This window comes from Rhamphochromis sp. 'chilingali' (genome assembly GCF_963969265.1).
Source record: "Rhamphochromis sp. 'chilingali' genome assembly, chromosome: 15".
Taxonomy (NCBI): Eukaryota; Metazoa; Chordata; class Actinopteri; order Cichliformes; family Cichlidae; genus Rhamphochromis; species Rhamphochromis sp. 'chilingali'.
The window spans coordinates 16847186-16869812 of NC_137942.1; the positions used below are offsets into that span (position 1 = coordinate 16847186).

Below are 22627 nucleotides of genomic sequence, written 5' to 3' on the forward strand. Positions count from 1 at the left end.
TTAATTTTCAGTTGGAAGAATGAAACACCTGCACTCTGTCTGCAATTACTTGGTCATCTCCAGTGAAGGTGAAAGATCAGAAGGGTTATGACGAAACAAACCTGACCTCTCAACTGGAGCCACTTCTGACAGTGCACGGACTATGCTGTCTTTGCACCTTTGTTAAATGTAGCATTTAGATTACTTCTGAATCACTGAATGTTGTTTTTATGTTACACCGTGAGCCCCAAAAAGCCACGTGGGTCTGTTCTCCTATGACAGGGGTAGGGAACTCCAGGCCTCGAGACCGAGTGTCCTACAGGTTTTAGAAGTGTCCTTGATCCAACACAGCTGGTTTCAATGGCTTAATTACCTCCTCAACATGTCTTGAAGTTCTCCAAAGGCCTGGTATTGAACTAATCATTTGATTCAGGTGTGCTGACCCAGGGTGAGATCTAAAACCTACAGGACATCTGCTCTCGAGCCTGGAGTTCCCTACCCCTGTCCTATGAGATCACAGGAGGGGCCGTAGGGGTTTGGCGCTTAGTGGATTGGGTGGCAGTCAGAGGCAGAGGTCTTGGCCCCCCAATCTCTGGCCTCCAAAATTGGCTTGTGGTGCATGGGATGTCACCTCACTGGTGCGGAAGGAGCCCAAGCCTGGTGTGTGAGGTTGGGAGTTAGCAAATATATATATAGTCTGGCTCATCTCAATGCATAGCTCAGGCTCTGGAACCAGTGTTCAGGAGAGGGGTTAGACTCTGTTCCACTCTGGAATTCACTGGCTGTATATTAGGATTTACCCCAGTGGATTAGAGAATTGCTTACCTGTGCCTTCAAGTCGGGAAACAGGTCCTGACTATCGATGGTGCCTATACACCAAATGACAGTTCAGTTGTTGTTGTCTGTGTTTTTGCATCTTATCTCCCACCTGAGACAAGGACGGCATGACGTTTCAGCCGTGGTCATTTGTTCACCAGCAGCTGTACGCAGCAAAGGAGATCCTCGAACAGCAGGAGAAAACAATCACAGAAGTACTGCATGAAGCAGAAGTTAATCAACTCTAATGATGAGGGGGAAAGTCTGCGACACCAGAAATCTGGTTCAGTTCTTTAAATTGTTTTTCTAGGCGTATCGAGTGGAAGCTTTATAACTAACTATGGATGGTGCTACACACATGCACACACAGTCGACGTACATAGTACCAGAAAGCTACACCGCTGCTATAACGAAACAAATAAAAACATACAAGTAAAATACTCACAAAGCATTTTTGCGATGTTGGTGGTAAGACTTCTTACCGGATGCATGGACTCCAGATTCATAAAAAAACACGCACACACACATTAGTGTGCCAAGAAAGTGGCAAAACACTTCACCGCAGAGATAATCTCACTGTGCGTGTGAGGACCCAATCTGGGGAGAAACGTACCACTGTGGAGAGTGTGGCAGACTTTTTTCTGCAAAGCAGTCGCCTGAAAATACAAATGAGGTACCATTCAGGAAAACAAATGGACCCTTGTGATGTTTGCAGACCACACATGTGGAAGAAAAGCCTTACACCTGCAATTTTTGTAACTACAGTACTCTCTTTGCCTCTAGCTGTAATTTTAATTTGAACTAAGCAAATATGTTAAGTAGCTGCAGAATAATCAGTATGGTTTTCTGTGTGAATGAACTAGATTTAACTAGAGGAGTGGTAATACAATAGTATTACAAACTATTCCACCATATGAACCTGAAATCTGTGGAAGAGCTGAGCTGTGCAATGGTAGAAAAAAACAACGAAATTTGAATTTGTGTGTAAATTTGTGCATTTTTGTCTTTTTCTTCTCCAGACTGAGGCTGCTGACACTTAATAAAGTCTGACACACAAACACAGTCATGTTAACAGCTGCATTTTGATAGACATTTCAATATCAGGTGTATGGATCTGATACAGAGGAGTTTTAAAAAATGAACTACATGAAAACTGCTGTGAGTGCACACTGCTGAGAAAAGACCCACAGAGATTCTCACAGAGAGTCGGTTCAGCAAAGTTTGCTGCAAACCTTACTACACCCCGTTTTATGTTCATTTAAACATTCCCTTGCCAAATATATATGTGCTGTGAAGTACATCGCTACAAATACATATGCAGTAAGGCCAGCCAGCATGCTGCATCCATGCTTTTCAGACCCAGAGCTGATGCTGCACCTCGTTACTAAATCCAACAGTGGCTTTTTGATGATAAAAGAGGCTTTTTCTGAGCCGTGGACACACTGTATTTAGATTTCCCTTCAGACCCTGCAGGGGAGGTCTGCATACAAGATGCATGCAGACAACCATTTAGCTCTGCACCACCACAAATCATCATGTACTTTGTTTTTCTTCTTCTGTCAGACGTTCAAAATACAATATTGAAATATCAGTCAGATATCTGTCCAGTACTCTGAGCTGTCAGACTTTGACATGAAAAGCATCAGAATTCATAAGATAATAAGTAAAGGTGAGAGTGCATGCAGCTATCCCTTAAGGGGGGAAGTAAGAAGATAGAGCTGATGAAGATTCGGTTTAGTTTTATTTATATAACCCCAAATCACAACAACAATCGCCTCAAGGTGCTTTATACTTAAAAGACCCCATGGCCCTCTGTGAGCAAGTGTTTGGTTACAGTGGGAAGGACAAACACGTTTTTTATGGAAAGAAAACTCCAGCAGAACCAGGCACAGGGAGGGTCAGCCATTTACTGAGACTGGTTGAGGGTCAGATAAGGGAGGACAAAAGTCACAACGTGGAAGAGAGCCAGAAAAATTATAATAACTAATGATTAAATGCAGAATGGTGTGTTAACACCAACTCAGAGAAAGTGACTGAAGAAGAAATGAAAAGTGCATCACTGGAAGCTCCCAGAGGCCTATTGCAGCATAACTGAGGGAAGATTCAAGGTCATCTAATCCAGCCATAACTATAAGCTTTATCAAAATGGAAAGTTTTAATCCTAATTTTTAAAGTAAAGAGAGTGTCTCTCTCCCAAATACGAACTGGGAGTTACTCCATAAAAGAGGAACCTGAAAGCTGAAGGCTCTGCCTCCCATTTTACTTTATCCTATCGAACCAGATGATGTTATGTTCCTAAAGTGAATTTGACATTTGATCATACTTGCTCAGTTGTAGCTGAATTGTAACAGAGAAGTAAATCACTCAGGGCACAAGAATTTTCTTAGACACAATGTTCATTCAACAACGCTGCTTTAACCTCCTGGGACCTGGCGTCCACATATGTGGACATCAGATTTTGGGTTATCCAGATCAAAATACTAAATTTTGCTCTACAGGGGCCTGATCTCCACTCGTGAGGACATTGTTCTGCCACTGTCCTATCAAAATTTAAAGCAAATGTCCTCATATGTGGATCTCATTTTTCTCAGAAACAAAAATCAGGTAAAAAAATAAATAAAAATAAAATAAATTAATTCTTTCTTTTGACATTCATCAGGTCCCAATCAGCCCAAATAGAAATGAAAAATGCATGCCATGAAAACGTTTGGGTCGTAGGAGGTTAAGTGAGCAAATAATGAGTTCTGCTGTTTTCCCAACAGGTGGCAGCAGACACTAAATTTAGGACTGATGCACCATGTCGCAACACTGTTGTTTTATAGGCGGTCCGTGCCTCAACACTTCAAGCCTTTAAGACCCCAGTTACTTATAATTAATGATTGTCAGTGGATTACCCGAAAAACTATATTAAGCTAGCACCCACCCTTTGTTTGTTTGCATGTTTCAGCACAGGACCCAAAGGTTTATGCAATAACTGATATCTGAAGCACAAATAATAATAATAATAGTAATAATAATAATAATAAAAACAATACAACCGTCGAGCACAAATACAGCTGGCAACCTAAAAGCAGTCGCGGGAAATCAGTATATTGCCTCCCGTTTAATCCTTCTCTTTCTAAATGTATATTCCTTTAAGTCACACAAGCACAAACCCAATGATGCAAATCATTAATATGGAGCTTTAAAAAAACAATGTTAATGATTTAAGTCAATTAAGTAATTAGTAAATTAATTAGAAGGGAGTCATGAAAAGTTTCCTGTTTGCACGCACAGATGAAAGCGGGGCTTCAATGTTAGCTGGATTGCCATAAAAACAGTCTTTTGAACATTAATCCCGGCGTGAATTTTCCAGGTCGCGCAATTACATAAGTCTGCGTACAGCGGGGACTGCGGTGTGGAGCGGAGAGGAGGGTTGAGCTCAGGCTCTGTTTTCACGCTGTGGGGCAGAGCAGAGAGGAGTCGTCACTCCGCCAACTGTTGGCCTCTGAGATCTAATCTGGATTACAGTTTGGTCCACTCTGCAGCCAGGACACCAATAATCACATTATTCTGTTTCGGCCTGACGCCTCCCGAAGCGGGCGGAAGTGGCGATGTCAAGTCTTGGCACCGCCGCTGGCTTGCTTGTCTCTCAAAGCTGAACTGCGCGTTTAAACGCCAGTCATTTGTTCTCGGGAGTTTGGATGGTTTCCCCAGCGAAGGTGATGTGAATGAAGTTGGGTGAGCGTTCCTGCGGTAGGTGGTTGGCTGGGTGGCGTGAATCCCCGTGTGCAGAGCACGCACTCTGCAGCACATCCAGACCGATCACTGCAGCCTGCGCTGGAAGCGCAATAAATTACTCTGGACCTCACCCAACCTCTGCCACCGATATATTAGAGGGGCAGATGGTCAGTCATGGCACGTTTAGGTAAGTACTAACGCATTGCTGTTTTTCTTTTGTTTGGGAAAAATCTCTGTCAGTGCAATAGAATAGATTATTTTACTACCAAAAAATCAGAGTTGTAGGATTTTGTCTTGAGACACTGATTTTCTCGTCCTCATCATGCTCTGGTGAATTTGGTGTGTTTTGAAATAGCTCTACTTATCAGCGGGGAACGGTTTAAAAGCTAAAAAACAAAAAAGTTTTGAGGGAGGATGTGCTCCAACAGACTCTTTAAGCCCCTGAAGTATTATCTTAATAACCTGCTTCAGTTCAAGTCCACTGATACTTACCCTGTGATACCCAAACAAACACCACCCAGTGCCAAATGTGTCACCGTGGTCAAATGGTTGTTTGAGGGCAAGATTAAGAGGCACAGGGATGGCATGGAAATAAAGGTGCGTGATGCCAGCCTCTAGGGCCAGTCCTCAAATGATCCCAGGTAACAGTTAAATCTATTTATTTTAATGAATTAAATCTTTCTCAGAAAAAAATAACATTTGAAATATTATTTTGTCTCCTCTTTATCCGATTCCCCCCACTTAATCCAGGATAAAAAGGCCAAGAGGAGGACAGAGCAGGGGAGACATGACACTTTGGCAGAATTGAAAACCGTGTTGACGTCAGGGATAAAAGTGGGACTCTCTGCTGGTGCCATCATTATTCCCTCATTAATCCATTCTGACTCATATGTTGCTGTCTGCTGATTGGAAGAATATGCTGGAAGAATATATCAAATGCACATCATTTGATATCGCTTTCAGTGTCAAACGTGAACTTTGTCATCTCAGCTGTATGCAAGTGTGCAGAGAGATGGAACTGCAAATCTCGGAGACCCCAGTGAACACATAGTGCAAATAAAACAAAACATTTTGCTTCAACATGAAGAACAGTGCAAATACTAAATACGCACAAGTAGGCAATATGCTCCTAAATTTAAACTAAATGATGTGGTTAATATTTACAGAGAATATAGGACGATGGTTGAATTGACCAAACGTGTTCTGAGTGTATGGGCAGGTATAAATGACGTGTGCAATACAGAAGCTTAACCTGAAGACAGAGTCTGAACTTACAGACCTATGAAATACGACGTGTGCATTCTTAGAGTTCAGTGTGTGACTTTTTCCATCAGTGTCCTTGTGCGTGAGTATAAGATCTTTTAGCTTGTGACATCTAAAAAAAAAGCACATTTATAGAAAGTTTTCAGGTCTGATAGTTTGTCACGGTTAAGCCTTCACACTGAAAGGCTGGGAGTCGCCCAGCTGTTGACAGCTTTTTAATGCCAAGAACTGCATTTTCAGTTATCATTTCTCTATTATTTTCTTAACAAGCTACTAAACTGTTATAACAAAGGATTTATTGCTGTCTCGGTTTCTTTGCATTTTACTTTCTCTTACAAAATGAGCTTGTTTCCTTTGAACCGTGTTTTTAGTTCTTTTTTTCTGCTCATTATTTCTTTCCTGTGACAGAAAAAATGTTGGTGTGTAGATTCTAATTTTAGCTTCTAATCCTTCATATTTTTTTCCAGAGGAATATCTGCTCCACTTTCCACTCCCAAACGACAAACCAAGAACACGAGGTCTAGGCTTGCCTGTATCTTTGTCTCCAGTCCTCTGAGGGTTACACCTCCTCACTCTTACTTGTGCAAAATTGCATCCACAGTCCTGCCTGGAAAGCTGCCAACTCCCTGCTGACTCTATATTCCACTGAGCAGCGGAGGTTTTCCTCCCCCTGTCAGCACGAACTGATCCAAATTGACTTGCAAGTGGAAATTGATTAGGGTAATGCAGTACTGTCTAGGGCAGCTTAAGCACTCAAAGAGCAGCACTTTTGGTTAATTAGATTTGACAAGCAGCCCAGCAGCTTGGTGCTAAAATTAATATCTCGCCGTATGAGCGTCATGCAGAGACACAGAGAGATTTGGTGGCACCCAAAGCAAGTTAACCGGTTTCTTTTTCAGGCCCTGAAAATTGGTTTCATCAAGATCATTTATAACACACAGAACCAATTACTAATCATGTTGTTCAAATTTTGCTTCTTATTTCCTTGCATGACTGTATTTGCTCACTAATAGCCGCATTTCTTAGTTTATTATGATGCAGATGAGCAGGGTCACATTACATTGCTCATAAAGCTTGACTGATACTGCAGATCACACTGTGTTGTGTGTGTGAGCTAGTTTATGGATAAATGCACTTGAAACTGACTGATTCATCAAATGCAACTTGTGCCCTGAGTAATTTAGTTCTCTGTTACAAAAGCTTCTTTAATCAGGAAGATTACAGCCGTTTGATGTGTTGACTCTCAGTGAATTAAACTGTACAGTCTGCCTGGCAATGATATATGCTCGTGATTGATTTAAAGGGTTTTTAACCTCCTAAGACCCGAACTCTTCCACGACATGCATTTTTAATTTCTCTTTGATATTTGGGCATATTGGGGCCCGATGAATGTAAAAACAAAGAATTACCAGATTTTTTTTTTTTTTACCTTACTTTTGTTTTTAAGAAAATAAGAGCCACATCTGAGGATATTCATTTAAAAGACGAAGGAGAAGGTGCAGAAAGGACTGAGAGAAAAAACAAGTGACAAGAGAAAGGGGAAAGAAACTTTCAAAGGTTTGGAAGAGTGGAACAGAGAGAAAGGAAATAAAGGGCAGGTCAAAGTAGTGGATTTAAAACTATATTTTCACTGTTTTTTTCAGGGTCCAACACAATGGACTGCACCCACCCTGAGAAGGATTTTCCAGTTGTCCATGCAGTTACAGTCTCTCATGCATTCGTGTCTCGGAGGGCTACAACTCCATCTTTTTGACCACATCCTCATCTTAGCTCCTCATTAACAACCATCATGGAGGACAGCAAGCTGATCTTCAGTCTGGACCGCCATGAGGAGGGTCCTTCTGTGACCTTTTCCAAAGACAAACCAGAAAGCAGGGAGAGCCGGCCTGAACCCAATTTGTGGATCAATCTGGACCTTAGCCAAGGGCAACGCTCCCAGCCTCTCTTCCTGCCTCACTCCCCCTCTTCCCCAGGCTCGTTAGCTGATCTATCAGAATCATCAGCAGGTCTGCCTGTCACCACCAACCTAGTGAAATCTTCCTCCACGGATCTGGAGCCAAGGGAAAGCAGCTCTTTAAGAAGCAAGCCCCTCCTCAGTCTGGTCAAGTCTCTCAGCACAGAGATCTCCCGCCGTGTAGAGCCCGAGGTCAACCTCTCCAAGTCTGACTCCAAGCTACATTTGCATCCTTTTAAGCAGCTTACATATCCAAAGATACTGGAGGCCAGACCTGAAACAGGAGGAATGGGTGAGAACGACGCCTGGGTTTCACCTCCCTCCACGGGCAGCATGTCTCCCACGGAGCCACGGGGCAGTTCCCTTATCGCCGAGCTGGAGGACACGCGGCGGAAGTTCTCGGAGGCCATGCAGGACCCACTGAGCATGCTGAGTAAGATTATGGGGGATGAAAGCTCTGGAAGCCCCAAGCAGGGGAGGACTTCTGGTGCAGGAGAATCACCAGCCCCCCACAGCACTGGTGGAAGAGATGGAAGCAGCGACGAAGCAGGCCTCAGGTGTCGGAGGAGGACTGACGGTGAGCACAAAGGGGTGTGTGACACTGCCGTCAGACGACTCCAAAAGGATTCATTAACAAAATCCTCCATCTCCCCAGAACGGCACACCCTAAGCAGAGACAAACATTTGGAAATCTGCACCTATGGGGATATGATTCAGGTGGTGGAGCGCCAGAACAGCTCCAGAGAGACACATCCTAGAACTTACCCTCAGTGTCAAGTGACAGTGCCGGGTTCATCTTTGCCTCTTTACTGGCTCTTTCCTGTGGGCCTTCTAGCTTATGGTTTCTTTGTCCTGCCTCTTCCTCCCTACGTGACAGGTCTGTCAGTGGGGGTTGCATGTGGCTTTATGCTGGGCTTGGTACTGGTGTTCATGTTTGCCCCACAGCGCTCAGCCGCCAAAAGGAACTGGGTCTTACATAGCAAACTCAGTGCCGTGAATGACAATCCACTGGACGGAGAGCTCGCAAATCTACACAACCTACAGGTAATAAATTAGTTTTTAAAATTACTCTATACATGAGCATAGAAGAAGACTAATCTAAATGTTACCTCTAAATCCGTATGCAGTCAAACTGTGGCAGATCAAGACGACAGATACCCAGGAGGACTGTTGTTTTCCCTCTAAATGAAATTGTGCAGGTCAAAGTTTGTATCGCCACAATGAATCTGTTTTACTAGCTTTCCACCTGCTTTAATTCTGCTTTGTGTTCATTTGCAACCATTAATATGATAAAGATTATTACAGCATTTCCATCACAAACATGTTGCCGTTTAAAGAGCCATTGTTGTGATTACGCACACTCCGATCTGCCTCTGTATGCAAAATAACCTCTGCAGCCACTCCTTTTCTGTTTCCTCTTTTGCTAATTTGGCTACATGGAAATGCTCAAATGTTTGTTTTGCAGGATGAGAGATCAACATATCAAAGATCAGCGGGCATTAGATAGCATCAAAGAAAGATAGTGCTTTGAATGGTGCTTAATGGAATCGTTTTTAGGTAATTGCTGTTTTAAAAGTAGCCCCTGAGGACCGATTATTATCCATGAAAGAGAGGTGCAGTCTGATAATAGCTTTCTCAAAGTACTTCTGTGTCAGTCTGACTAGAACAGTGATACTTAAAAAGATTTTAAAAAAGACAAATTGTATCAGGATAGAGGGCCTACTAACAGCACACAATAGTCTAGACTCTTCTGCGGTGTTAAGTGAGAGTTGTATTCCCCTCCTGCTGAGCTGTTTGTCACAGTTTGCACCACTTGCTGTGGATCTAATTTGCCACAGTACAATCTTTGCCTCCCTAGCCGTATTTAATGCTTAAATGTTAACTCTTGGTTAAATGCAGCCTCAATACAAATACAAATATTTGTATTTGTAGATGTACTTTAGTTTTACCAAGAAAACATAAAATGGTTTGTGGCTGCAGAGGTTTCTGCTTGAATCCTGTCCTTTTGGATTAAATGTTCTTATTACTCACTTTCAGGGCTGGATGAATGAGACCCACAGCTATGACCCTGAGACTTTCCACCCCTCCATCACACACTCTGTCTATGTTACACTGGAAGGCAGCCGGCTGCAACTAGCATACCCACGTGCCAACATCGCCCGGTGGGCTTCTTTCGACGAGACACCCCACAAAGCCGTTTTTCTGCGTTCACGCACTTACCAGCTGGCTAACTGTAAGGTCAGTTCATTTGTGAGAAAGCAAGCCTGCCTTTCAGAGGGACATTAGAACCACCTGAACCCCTTGCTCTTATTTCTCTGCGCCCACTGAAACAGTTATGACCAAAACTAATAAACCGGACCTCTCCGCTATCTCACCTGCCCACTGAGGCAAACTAAAGTAGCTCTCCCTGTATGATAACAGAGTAAAGTTAACACACATTCACTGGCAGTGCTTTCAGAGCATGTTGTATAAATGCAGATGGAACAGAAATGAAATGAATAGTTGGTCCTTCTTTTCAACATTTTTACTTCAGGTGTCTCTGGTGCCTCCTGGTTTGGCTCGTAAGAGGGTGTGGAACAGGAAGTACCCAATCTGCATCACTCTGGCTGAGGGGGAGGTAGGGGAGGAAAGCGTGGTTGAAGGGCAGGAAACCGAAGAAGAAAGGGAAGAGAAAAACACAGATCCCCACCAGCAGTTTCCCGTCACCCTCTACCTGTTTGGTCGCACTGGAAGAGAGAAGGAGGAGTGGTTCCAGCATTTTGTGTCAGCCTCTAGAGCCTTAGCCCAGACCAGTGTAAGAGATGAAGGAAACACAGGTAAGAAGACGACTTGGTTGAGTGATATGGAGAAATTCAGCTGGTTGCGATACTATATGTAGCCCGGAAAAGTCACCTCTTTCATTTAAAATACATGTACTACAAGTTACTCAATGCCAAATTTGCCTTATTCGATCATTCTTTCAGCGATATTTTTAGATTCACCAACTCTTTACTTTCAAATGTGTCACACAGAAACACTAAGCAGTGGAGAGACCATTAAAGAAAGCACAGAGGAGCTGCCTGATTTCCCAGGAGCAATGAAAGCAAGAACCCTATTGGACTACAGCTCCTACATGACTCAGCTAATGGGCTCAGAAAGTTGCAATCCCACCCCCAGCCCCTGCCACAGTGACAAGGGAAGCCCCACGACTTGCAAAAAGGTCAGTGAACAAGCTTTAGATTGACTATCAAGCATCTCTCGAAGTGATGTAAACTTTAAACTTCCCGTCACTGTTTTTCAGGTTCCATTTAAATAGTTTTTTTTTCCATCGGGGGGAGATATAGCAGTGTTTCTTAGCCCTGTTTAACTCATGTCACAATAACCCACACTGATCAGAGCTGCTTTATATCCACTTTTCTTTTATAGTGTTCTCTGTGCTCACATGAGCCTTGTCCAGAATGCTGGCTCAGCTAAATACACCTGCTGACTGGACCAAATTTTTGTATTCAGCAATATCAGATATCATCTGGCTGGAAAACTATAAATAGTAACTCATTGGGACTGGAACATACTTGTCTGTGCTTCTAATGCTGAATTAGGTGGTTTGGGATTGGAACCCCCACAGAGGGACAGTCTGTTCAGATGTTTAGAGGAGGTGCCACAGAAAATGAGAGTGGTATTTATTTTAGATGACAGTGCAAGTGCGTATTTTGTTTCTCAGTCCTATTTGGTCATTTTACTCCTGAAAAATGTTTGTGGAAATATATATGTCTCATTTTTTTTTTTAAATATTTCCTGCAGATTGATGCCAAAGAGCATGGTTCTGGAGGTCAGGGTGGAGCTGAGGCTGATGCAGGTACTGGGCCGGGGGAATGCTCTGCAGAGAGTGAGCCCACCTGGGTTAACTGTCTGGTGGGAAGAATCTTCTGGGACTTTCTCTGGGAGAAATACTGGGCCGATCAGGTGGCGCACAAAATCCAGAAGAAACTCAGCAAGATCAAGGTGATGGTGTATGAGAATGTGTGTAGGTTAGGTGTGGGGTTTTTTTTGTTTGTTTTTTAGCAAACTAAAGGAAAGAGAAACATAAAAATCACATTTGGCCCCTGCATGCTACCAGAACTGCTGTGATGCATTACGCCTGTGGTTTACTGCTCTATAAGGGGACAAGTGCACCCCAATCATACTAGCAAACAAAGGTGCCAGATACACTAACCATAGGTTGGGTGTTGCTCATTCTATGCTGCCTTTCATGGATCACAAAAAGTTAGCAGTTGGCATAGGGGAGCTGAAAATGTTATTTATTTTTCGAGCTTAGTCAGATACCACAGCATCAGCAGTGTCCCTGTGACTAATGATGTGGCTTCTTAAAGAGATGGAAACTAAATAAACTGTAGGACAGCCTGAACATCAGGTCAGAGGTCAAAATACATGACATTAAGTGCACAAACGCTGCCTTTCTCCTTTTCTGTGTGTGTGTGTGTGTGTGTGTGGTGTGTTCCTGTCTAGCTATCTTTGTGAGGACCAAAATCTGCATTCTACTATACTTGTGAGAACCAACAGTCACTTGTGAGGACACACTCACCGGTCCTCACATGTTTGAAGGCCTTTTTGAGGCTCAAAATGTGGTTTTAGTGTCAGAGTTACAGTTGGGTTATGGTTATGGTTAGGTTTAGGGTAAGGGTTAGGGTTAGGCATTCATTTTTAATGGTTAGGATTAGGGGAAGGGGCTAGGAAAACCTGTCAATGAAGGTCCTCACTAAGATAGCTGAATGGGGTTGTGTGTGTGTATGTGTGTGTGTGTGAGAGAGAGAGAGAGAGAGAGAGAGAGAGAGAGAGAGAGAGAGAGAGAGAGAGTGAGTCTGCTGATAATGCACTCCCTCTGGCTCCCAGGGCAATGGGTGGGGAGTGCTTAGAGGAGCACTGATGGTCCTGCAGCATCCCATTGCTCATTGCATACACTCCTCTGTGACACAGACCTTCTGTTTTTTTTCTCTTACACAGTCACACACATATTCACACAGTATAGTTTCCCCTGCTCGCTCATTTCATGGAGGTAATTAGCCAGCCTTGTAATACTTCTGCTGTGCTTTTGCCTGACTATATTTTAAGAGCTTTCTTTTACTGACGTGAATGCACCAAGACTCCCTTTGTCTCATTGTAGCTGCCGTACTTCATGAATGAGCTGACTCTAGCTGATCTGGACATGGGCACCTGCCTACCTCACATCCTTAGCACATCTAAACCTACGCTGGACTCCAGAGGTACACCATGGTTGTGTTCATATGCTTCCTTTGTCAAATACTTTCTAACGCACGCATTTTAACTGCATGCGAGGAGTAGCCAGACTTTACTGGTTACTTAACAGCGTATACCCAGATCTCTTTCTCAGTCGCATTCCTGCTGTGAGTACAGGCCAAGATCTCAATTGTTTCATTACTGAGTTTGGTTTGTCATGGCTGTCCTAAAAGCTTTCCATTGTCTCCCGCTGAAGCGATTAGCAATCCTCTTAGCCCGAGCTATCGTCGACCAACAATAACTAGCCGAAGCTATCATCCGCCAGTCTAATGTCCCTTCTGCACAACACCGTGCCAAAACGGATTAAGAAGAGAGACCAAACCAAACTCAGGGTTTTGAACTAATTAAGAATTCAGCTGCTGTAAGCTTTAAGCCCTTCCTTTTTTCCCCCACACCTTTATCCCCAAGGTCTGTGGCTACAGCTGGAGTTGGTGTACACCGGCTGCCTTCAGATGACCCTAGAGACAAAGATGAACCTGTGTAAGCTGGGTAAAGAGGGAGAGGATGAGGCTCACAGTGTACCAGAGACCCAGAAAGTGGGGTGAGACCCACTTTAGCATTTCAGTGTTTGCGAAGAAATGTGTTTTTAACCTGAGCAGGTTGATATGATGACTAGAACTGTTATGTTTTTTTCAGCTCTAAGATGAAGCTGTGTATACTGGCTGATAGTGATGAAGAGTCATCCAGCGCAGGGTCATCTGATGAAGAGGAGGTCCCTCCATCTGAGCTACACGGATGCGTGGGAGACAAGAGTCCTGTAATGGCGGCTGACGGGTAACTTAAAAACTTATTTAGAATTTTTCCACCTAGAAATATGAAGGCATGGTGATGACATTTCATCACTATGAGGTAGTCCCTATTGACTGTTCTTGGTCTTTATCCTTTACAGGCACGCAGGTGGCAGGACAAGCAGGAAAATCTTGAGATTCGTGGACAAGATAGCAAAGTCCAAATACTTCCAGAAAGCCACAGAGAATGAGTACATAAGAAAGAAGATATCTGAGGTTTCCAACATGCCCCTGATGCTGAGTGTTGAGGTCCTGGAGCTTTCTGGGACGCTGGCCATCAACATCCCTCCTCCTCCTACTGATAGGATATGGTGCTGATTCTCTTGGCTGTCTTACCACTTCACTGAATTTAATTACCATCAAGAAATTCAGTGCAAACTGCAGGTTTTGTTTCTTTACTCATTATACACCATGGTGATAGCCGCTCTCTTTCAGGTACAGTTTCCGGGTGCCTCCCAGGTTGGACCTTCATGTGCGTCCCATGCTGGGGGAGAGGGAGGTCACCTTCACTCATGTAACTGAGTGGATTGAGAAAAAACTGCAGTGTGAGTTCCAGGTCAGTCCATCAGTGTTTCCGTTTGCCCACGGGGATGATTCCGATTAATAATTCATGCATTTATGTTCTGACAGATTGATATCAGCATGAGCAGAAATTTCCTGCGTCTGTGACAGTAACGTTTAATGATTGCATTAGTAATTAAATATGGTTGTGTTGTCCTTTGTCTCTGAACAGAAAGTGTTTGTCATGCCCAACATGGATGATCTTTATCTGCCCCTCATGACATCTGGACTGGACAACCCACCCGCATCCCACCATTCCTCAATCCATTCCTCATCCCAGCAATCGTCCATGGAGTCTCAGGAGTACCTGTCAGAGTAGGCGCGGCTGATGCCTCAGATGTTGAGGCAAAATTGCTGATGTTCAGCTATTATCCTGAATCTCTAATGGATTCAGAGGCTGCTGCAGCTGGGTCCCAGCTTGAGTGGGTTCTCTGTTACCAGTGCAGGACAAACGTCTCCTGAAGCCTCGCTGAGCTCAGCAGTGACCTCCTGACTGTGAGAATGATGCTGCAGTGCCCCCTACTGTGAAGTTCATTACTGACAAGAGAAATGTTTTTTACAATGCTGACAACTGCTAACTGCACAAAATTAAAGGGTTATTGATGTATTTTTAAAAGGGAATGCTGTTTGAGCCAACTATCATCCATCCGTCCATCCATCCAGGAAAGAACAAAATTTGATGAAAACTTTCCTCGTGTGTTCCTTATTGATTAGAAACACAAATGCAGTTAAAACACAAAATTCAAGTATAACTTACACATTTTATTGTTTTGTAGGGTTTATAATCCACACTTTCAGGCCTCCTCTGGCAGAGGACCTGGCATTGTTTTTTGGGTGTCTTTCTTCAGAGGCCCCTGCAGGTAAACAAGAGGTCGGGAGTTAAAACACAGCAGGATAATTACAGATTTTATTATGTCATCAGTGGATAGTTTGAACATTTGAATCATATTGTGCTGTTATTTTGCCTCACTCGATCAAAATCTTTGCTTCCTGGTATTCAGTTGGGTTTTTTTGGTTGTTGTTTTTTTCTTTATGGTTGTTTTTTCACACTCACCATAAATGCTCTCTTCTCCTGGGCTGTCTGGAAGCGCCCATGGCCAAATTTGGAAGTGGTGTCAATGAACTTGAGCTCGATGCCTTCCTTGGACTTGCGCGATGTGTGCGTGAGTAAAGACTGTGAGGAGGAGCAGCCAAAAACGTTAAACTACACTTACACGAATGATACCTGTAAGAGCTGAAGACTTTAAATTCCTCACCCTACCTTTCGAAGGGTGAGGACACGTTTTTTAGCCCCGATAATGCAGCCTTTCACCATGACAAAGTCATTATTCACTTCACCATAGCGAGGAAAGCCTCCCTATGACATAAATGTAGTAATAAAGGTTAAAATATCTCACCTGATGCAAACTCTTCATTTTATATTACTGTTGATACATTATAAATATCGACTTTGGATACGAGAAAACTTTCATGCACAATATGATACTGTAACACAAAGCTGGGAGTACTATGGGGGTAATGGTTTTCTGGCTGATGTCATAGTTAGTAGACGCATTGTTCCGGATCACTTTTCCATCCTGGATGTGAAGACCCCTACCAATACGGTAGATCTGAAAAAACAAAAGAGGACATCAAGATTTCAATTATGGAAAACCCCTCATACTAATAATAATAATTCATAATACTCCTTATTTAAAGAGATGTTTAGGCAACCAACAAACATTGACTAGGTGTGTGCAAATATAATATAGTAAGTTGTTAAAGCTATAAACCTTTTTGTTGATCTCAGTGCGGTGATGATAGCCTTTCTGACCAGCGCGAGCTTCAGTGTAGCCCACACGGGCAGGATGCCAGGCTCCAATACAAGCTACCTTCCTCAAACCCTTGTGAGTCTTCCGTGGGAGTTTCTTTGTGTGCCAGCGGCTTGTCACGCCTATCAGCCCAAAGACGTAAAAGTCATGGTTGGACCTTCCGGTTTATTACTCATTAAACTTTTCAACGCCTGGGGCTGCCACAGCACATTTCCTACCTTTGAAGCCGTGACCTTTCGTGACACCGATGACATCAATCATCTCATCCTGGTAGAAGACGGCAGATACGGGCACAGCCTGCTCCAGGTGCTCCTTCGCCCAGTCCACCTTGTCCGAGATGGTACCCCCATTTAGCTGCACCTCCACGACGTGAGCTTTTTTCTGCCTTAAGGGCAACAGTCGCATCTGGAGGCAGATGGAAAGTAATTAGGGAAGCCTGCAAGCTGCAAACAGAAGCAGCTCCCAAGTCTAAAACAACTATGTTGTTAAGTGCAGAGCTTGAGAAGCATACTGAAAAGCATCTTGCTTTCAAGTTACTATAATTAGATTTATTATTCAGCATGTGGCCATGTTTGAACTCTCAGATGTAACACCAGTCACTTGGAACAACTCTGATATTTAAATGTGCATGTTGATGTTTTTTTTCATGAGCTGAGGAGGCTTGATCTTAGCAGGATTTTAAGAACTGAAATCTTGGCTGATCTTTGGCTTCATGCTGCCAACATAAAGGCAAAGACTCTGTGAGTGGCCTTCATCCCCCGTGAAAATTATTTATAAACTGCTATTTGAAACTGCCCTCCAGTGCTCCCCACAGGGTGATCGTTGTAGTCAAAGCCATCCAGCTACCGACAGCCAAGAGTTTGGGGATTTGGAGGCTTTTGTCTCTGTTGCATGTGGGCAGTTGGATAACTCTGACACCTCTGCCCCCTCCATGGGAGAGATTTAACAGAAGGAGATCAAGTAAATAAATATCAGTGATTATACTAGCCGATGAAATCAGATGGAAAACTAAAAACGGAGCTAATGTGATGCAGGATGGTGATTTTAGAACCTACCTGTGAGTGAACAATAACCCTGATGACTGAACAGTACTTCTTCATGGCATTGAAGTCTTTGTTAAGCTGCTTCTTGCCTGTCTCGTCCTGCCACTTCTTAGCATACTTAGTGAAGGCCTTCTTCTTGCTCTTATACCTGAAACACAGAAAAGCTCAGCACATATTGAAGGAACAACAGTGTGACAAGACCGTATGTGCGGGTCAATTACTTCTATGCACAGGAGAGCTTTAAATGATCACACACGCGTACCAGTTTTTATAAAATCTGCGCTTGCACTCATCACTCAGGTGCTCAGCAAAGATGGTTTTCAGGGAGCGCAAACCACGGATCGTTTTGATGTATCCCACAACACCCACCACAATGACAGGCGGAGTCTCGATGATGGTCACCGCCTCAACTTCTTCTCGCTTTGATTGCTCTGTGGAAGACAGAAGGAGGCAGATCCTGCTAGGAAAACTGACAGATTCAAGTCAGTGAAACATGCAGCAAGTAAACAGAAGGTGATAAAAAGGTAAAAATATGCAAAACAAAAGAGACGTGAAGGAATGCATTTTAAGTTTAGCCTCAGCACAAAATCAAAGCAGCTTTCAGTTTTTAACACTAACAGCTTGAATGCAGCCTGAGCAATGCCCAGTTTATTCTTTCTGTATCATTTGATTTTATTCAACTTTCAATTTCTATTTACATCTCTAAAATAATGCATGCTATATACTAAATAGATAACAGATTGTCTAAAGTCTTGCATCCATCAATGTTTACATACTGAGGGCAGTGCGGTGCACCTCTCTCAGCGTGTGGGTCATGCCCGCCTTATATCCCAGGAAGGCAGTGAGGTGGACGGGATGGCTGGGGTTATCTTTGGGCCATGAACGCACCCTCCCCCTGTGCTTCTTGCTTCGCTTGCAAGGCAGGAACCCCATGTGCCCGTGGCGAGGAGCATGGAATTTGCGATGAGACTGAAAAGCCACAATGGAGTTGGTGCACGCCCAAATTGATGACATTTAGATAACCCATGGGTGTTTAGTGTTACTTTCATTTTTACAGTTACCATCTCCTTTTGATTATTTGTCAGGTCATAAACACACTGCCAGTGTACAACATAAGCTGATGTCCACACGTGTCCAGATGTGTACATTCGAATGTACACTTCAGTGGTGGGAGACACCCACATCACTTTATACTAAAAGTGTAGCACACATTTACATAGCAAAACAAATTATTCATTTTAGTTACTGTATTATATGGTGACATCAGTCATGTTTTTGAGCAACTGTTTGTGATCATTTCCTCATTTTCTTTAACGTCCTCCAAATCTTTAACAGTGTTAAGTTAGCGGAACACAAAAAGAGTCATCTGTCATGATCTTCCAATCTGTTGCCTTTGTATTCAGGCCATGTGCTTCTGCTTCACTCTGTTTCTGTTTCATATCTGTAATTCAGAAATCCAAATAAAATAATTAAGAAAACTTGAAACGATGGTGTCTTGTTATAGGAAAAAAAAGGTCACCAGCGCAGTGTTCCACGTGCTCTCCTAAGCGTAGCCATTACTAGATTTCAGTGTGCTTCATACACTCTTATAAATTCAAAAGGTCAAAGAAAGTGATAAATCATCTCACACACACACACATGCACACATGTAGGAGGCAAAGACAGTCCAAAAAGTGCAGCTTTAACTATCCTCTAAAGAAGAAAACAACCAAAAACACAAGGAGCACTGACCATGTCTGCGGATTGTCCCAGCGACAGATAGAAAGAGACAGAAACCAGTGCAGATGCTAGAGTCATACATAAGATGACACACAGGGCTCTAATTTGGTGTTTGGCCCAGATGAGGGGACGTATTCGCTTTCAAACAAGATGATCTCTGCCAAGTCCTGACCAGATAGGAGGAGGGAAGATGGTAATGTCAGAGGTCTGAGGTGGTGGGGAGGCCTAGTGGACAGGAACCGTACAACCAAGAAAGGAGAGGAGGAGGAAGAAAGTCTTCGCTGCCATGTGATCATGTGACCAATGTTGACCTGATTTAGTTTTTTCAGCCCAGGACCACTCCACACCGATGAATTCAGAAACTCATGTCCTTAAGAAATTGAGGGGGCAAGGGGATCCAGTAAAGAGCTGACACAGGACCTGAGAGATGCATCTGGCCCTTCAGCTGACCCATCTACTTTTTGCTGAAATGGTCTCAGTGGAAGGGGTGACTGTCAAGAGGCTATTTTTAGTGAAGGTAAAAAAGGTTGAGGTATGCTGAAATACACGAGAACTGCACTAAAAATCTGTGGCAACAGGTCTGGAATAGCATAGAATCCAAATTTGAAATTCTTGTTCAAGTCAGGTTCAAATCTTGGTTCATCACAATAGACTGGATAGAAAGCTTACCTAAAAAAAGTTCAGACTATATTAAAGAATAAAAGTTGTCATGCCAAGTACTGATGAGTACAAGTACTTTCAAGCACAATTTCCCATTTTCCTAGCAAAATATTGAGGAAAAAAAGGGCGGTTCAAGACTTTTGCATTCCAACTTAAGTTATCATAGTCGGCTCCCTGCCGCCCCCTACTGTAGCTAACTAGTACAACAGTCCAACCTGCAACCTTTACCCTTCGACCTTCATATTTTACGAAAACTGAAGTGAGCTCGTTCCAAGTTTTCTTTTAAGTTGTTTTTTATTTGTAATAATTCTAATTCAGTAATAAAGACTGGCATAAGGACGTTCGAACGCTTTTATTTGCTGACCTCTAATTCGCCATTATGTTGCTTTTCCTGCGCATGCGCTCCGTCCAAAGGAGACCTGTCGAGGTCGAATTGTAGGGGTTTTTCAGTTTTGTTCAAAACAGGGTACAAAAATGCCTGCAGACTACGATAAAGGGGCATACCCAGAGCCTCCTCGGCAGACTCCGGTTGTGGACAAACAAACAGCACTGCCAAACCCAGCTCTGATTTTGTCTAAGCTCTTCTATTATTCCGTGGACCTGCCTGTCACCACATTTAGAGGTAACTGGAAGCTAACTCGGCTAACAGGGTAGCTCTACAACATAGCACAAGAACTGAGGACGCTGTATACGCATTCTGGTTTATTTAAAGTGGTGCTTTTTCTTCCACTGAATTGTTTAAATCTAGATAAGTTACAAGCTTTGTTTTGTGCGAGTAGATGTCAGGTTTTGCGGTAGAAGTCCGCGGTTAGTTAGATGTTTATGCTAGCAATGTACAACCTACTCAGCCTGGACTGAGTTTATATGAGCTTTGAACCCTTTCCTTCCTTCGCCCAGATGCTGTTGACAGTATTCGGGCTAAAAACAAGATCGTGTACTACCACCAGAAGTTCCGTCGTGTTCCTGACCTGACGGAGTGCAAAGAGGGAGATTACCCCTGCTACTACGAGGCAGAGATGCAGTGGAGGAGAGACTAGTAAGTAACATACGAGTGAGATTCAGAGGGATGAAAACTTTTCACATGAATGCATTTTTTGTCCACCAGTCTGCACTTTGTAATGTTAATGACAAAGGAAAACATAGTTTTAGAGTTGTTTTGTAAACTAATTAAATTTAAGCAACTGAAATGCGTTTTGCAAATATATACAGACATCATTTATTGTGCATTAAAAGTCCTAAAGATGTTTCAACTTGAGTGGAGGCACAAGTGTAACACACACACTGTTAATGAATCAAACACATATTGCATTATGCCTAGGTAAAATCGTCTACAAAAACGCAAAATACTCACATCACAACCTCATCTTTTGGGCTTCATCTTTGTCAAAAGGTTTGTGGGCATTTTGAATAAATAACATGGTGCAGGTCAGGAAGTACAAGTTTTGTTAGCATGCCCCTCTGACATCAAAAAAGTCTCATACACTGTTTTGTTTTGTTTTTTGTTTTTTTAATCAGTAGGGTGGAAAGTAACCGAGTTAATATTTACAAAGCTCAAATTCATTTTATAAAGAAAATGTGTACTGTATTTAATAAATAAAAAATAAGGTTAGGCTTTGGTTCATATTATAGATGAATGAATATATAGTGAAATTGCATGCAATGTCCTCTCAATACAAAGCTCTGGGGGACAAGAGGCTTACAATATGTCTATTTAAAAAACAAACAACTGTATAAAGCCTATAATATATGTACAAGCCTGTAAAAGTAAACATAGAATTTATAAAATGTCTAAGTAAAACATAGATCATGCCAAAACAGGACATGTCATGTTCTACAGCCATTTATTGCACGATTTGTTTTTCACTTTACAAAATAGCTTTTGGTTAAAAAAAAAAGTTTTTGTTTTTGTTTTTTTCTCACTGTTTCTACTGTTCTGAAAAGTTAAAACAGTGTCTGGGGTGGGGTGGATCTTTCATGAGGCTCTGGGCTTTTTTCTTTATGTGACAGGATACTGACAGACTTCTTTGCGTTTGTGTTGATGCTTCTAAATGACTCAGAGCATGAAGCAAAAGATGTAACTGGCCAGAAGTCCCAGCATTCTGGCAGAGCAATACCTACAGCTCATCACCTGGCCAACACACCTTCTGCAAAAAGCATGGTGGTGACAGGATCGAGCACATATCCCCAAGCATGCTTTGGAGATTTTTTTGCAGGGATTGCATGAGTGTAGCCAAATATAGGAGAACATTAAAGAAACTGTGTTCACCAGAGTGCAGTAACATGAATAGGGGGCAGCAGTTCACCTTGTAGCACAATGACACAAAGCAAACTGCCAGTATGGTGCTTGCTGGCTTCAGAAACGGTCTCAAACAGCATTAGAGCATTCCAGTCAGCCAGACTGAAAGACACATAACAATTTGGGAGAGATCAGAAGATGGCAAGTCTGTCTGACAGACTTTGACAGAAAATGAAAATCCCCTTGTGTTTCTGTCTTGTCCCTCAGCAAAGTGGATCAGGAGATCGTGAAGGTGATCCAGGAGCGTTTGAGGGCCTGCCAGCAGAGAGAAGGACACAGCTACCAGCAGAACTGTGCTAAGGAAATTCAGCAGTTCAATGAGGTGACAAAGAACTTCCAGTCACGCTGTAAGTACTGAGCTGTTCCAGAGCTTTGATGTGTGCAGTTTATAAGCAATAAGTGTTCAGTCATGGCACACAACATTTATCATTAAGTGTCATTATTTCCAGCTTTTGAGTTTGTGAGTTTGCTTTTCTTTTCCTATGTAAAGGAGATTTGGGTTTTTGCATATTGTGATTTCCTGATTTTTGGAGAGCTTTTTCTGTTTTGCTGCACAGTCGCTTCATGTATTAAATTGTCATCTTTCCTCTTTGTAGATGGAGACCTGGGAGCTTATGCCAGTGCAAGGAAATGTCTAATGAAGCAAAAAGAGCGAATGATGGCAGCTCAGGCCCAGAATGCTTAAGAATCTCTCTCTCTCTCCTATGTAATAACTGTAAAATAAAGTTTATGTTAAATCACAA

At 42.8% G+C, this 22627-nt stretch overlaps 3 protein-coding genes across 4 annotated transcripts; 2 read left to right on the forward strand and 1 right to left on the reverse strand.

Moving 5' to 3' along the window:
* Positions 1-4203: 4203 nt before the first annotated feature.
* Positions 4204-15041, forward strand: LOC308411003 (testis-expressed protein 2-like). Its single transcript, XM_080904689.1, has 12 exons — positions 4204-4702; positions 7422-8776; positions 9770-9970; positions 10266-10548; positions 10744-10931; positions 11513-11713; positions 12873-12972; positions 13415-13547; positions 13643-13780; positions 13896-14105; positions 14230-14350; positions 14528-15041. The coding sequence occupies exons 2-12, from the start codon at positions 7568-7570 to the stop codon at positions 14672-14674; spliced, it is 2931 nt and encodes a 976-aa protein (XP_080760815.1). The 5' UTR covers positions 4204-4702; positions 7422-7567; the 3' UTR covers positions 14675-15041.
* A 93-nt stretch (positions 15042-15134) lies between these two features.
* LOC308411004 (large ribosomal subunit protein uL3-like) lies at positions 15135-20090 on the reverse strand (the record flags this gene model as incomplete). 2 transcript variants are annotated; one of them, XM_080904690.1, is made up of 10 exons in its annotated part: positions 15135-15209; positions 15410-15529; positions 15617-15712; positions 15864-15965; positions 16128-16288; positions 16385-16571; positions 17222-17357; positions 17472-17640; positions 17986-18178; positions 19953-20090. In XM_080904690.1, 10 exons carry the CDS (start codon positions 20088-20090, stop codon positions 15150-15152), a joined length of 1362 nt encoding a protein of 453 aa, XP_080760816.1. In that variant the 3' UTR covers positions 15135-15149. The 2 variants fall into 2 exon arrangements, with proteins under 2 accessions (XP_080760816.1, XP_080760817.1); XM_080904691.1 differs by lacking the exon at positions 19953-20090 and adding an exon at positions 18941-19006 and having other exon boundaries at positions 15137-15209.
* ndufb10 (NADH:ubiquinone oxidoreductase subunit B10) lies at positions 20063-22627 on the forward strand (the record flags this gene model as incomplete). The annotated part of the gene is made up of 4 exons (XM_080904692.1): positions 20063-20210; positions 20486-20624; positions 22092-22231; positions 22481-22627. The coding sequence occupies 4 exons, from the start codon at positions 20063-20065 to the stop codon at positions 22567-22569; spliced, it is 516 nt and encodes a 171-aa protein (XP_080760818.1). The 3' UTR covers positions 22570-22627.

Coding starts and splice junctions, on each gene's coding strand:
- LOC308411003 (XM_080904689.1), top strand. CDS start 7,568: ATGGAGGACAGCAAGCTGATCTTCAGTCTGGACCGCCATGAGGAGGGT. Junction 14,106..14,229: donor CCTCCTACTGATAGGATATG/GTGCTGATTCTC, acceptor GCTCTCTTTCAG/GTACAGTTTCCGGGTGCCTC. Junction 14,351..14,527: donor AACTGCAGTGTGAGTTCCAG/GTCAGTCCATCA, acceptor GTCTCTGAACAG/AAAGTGTTTGTCATGCCCAA.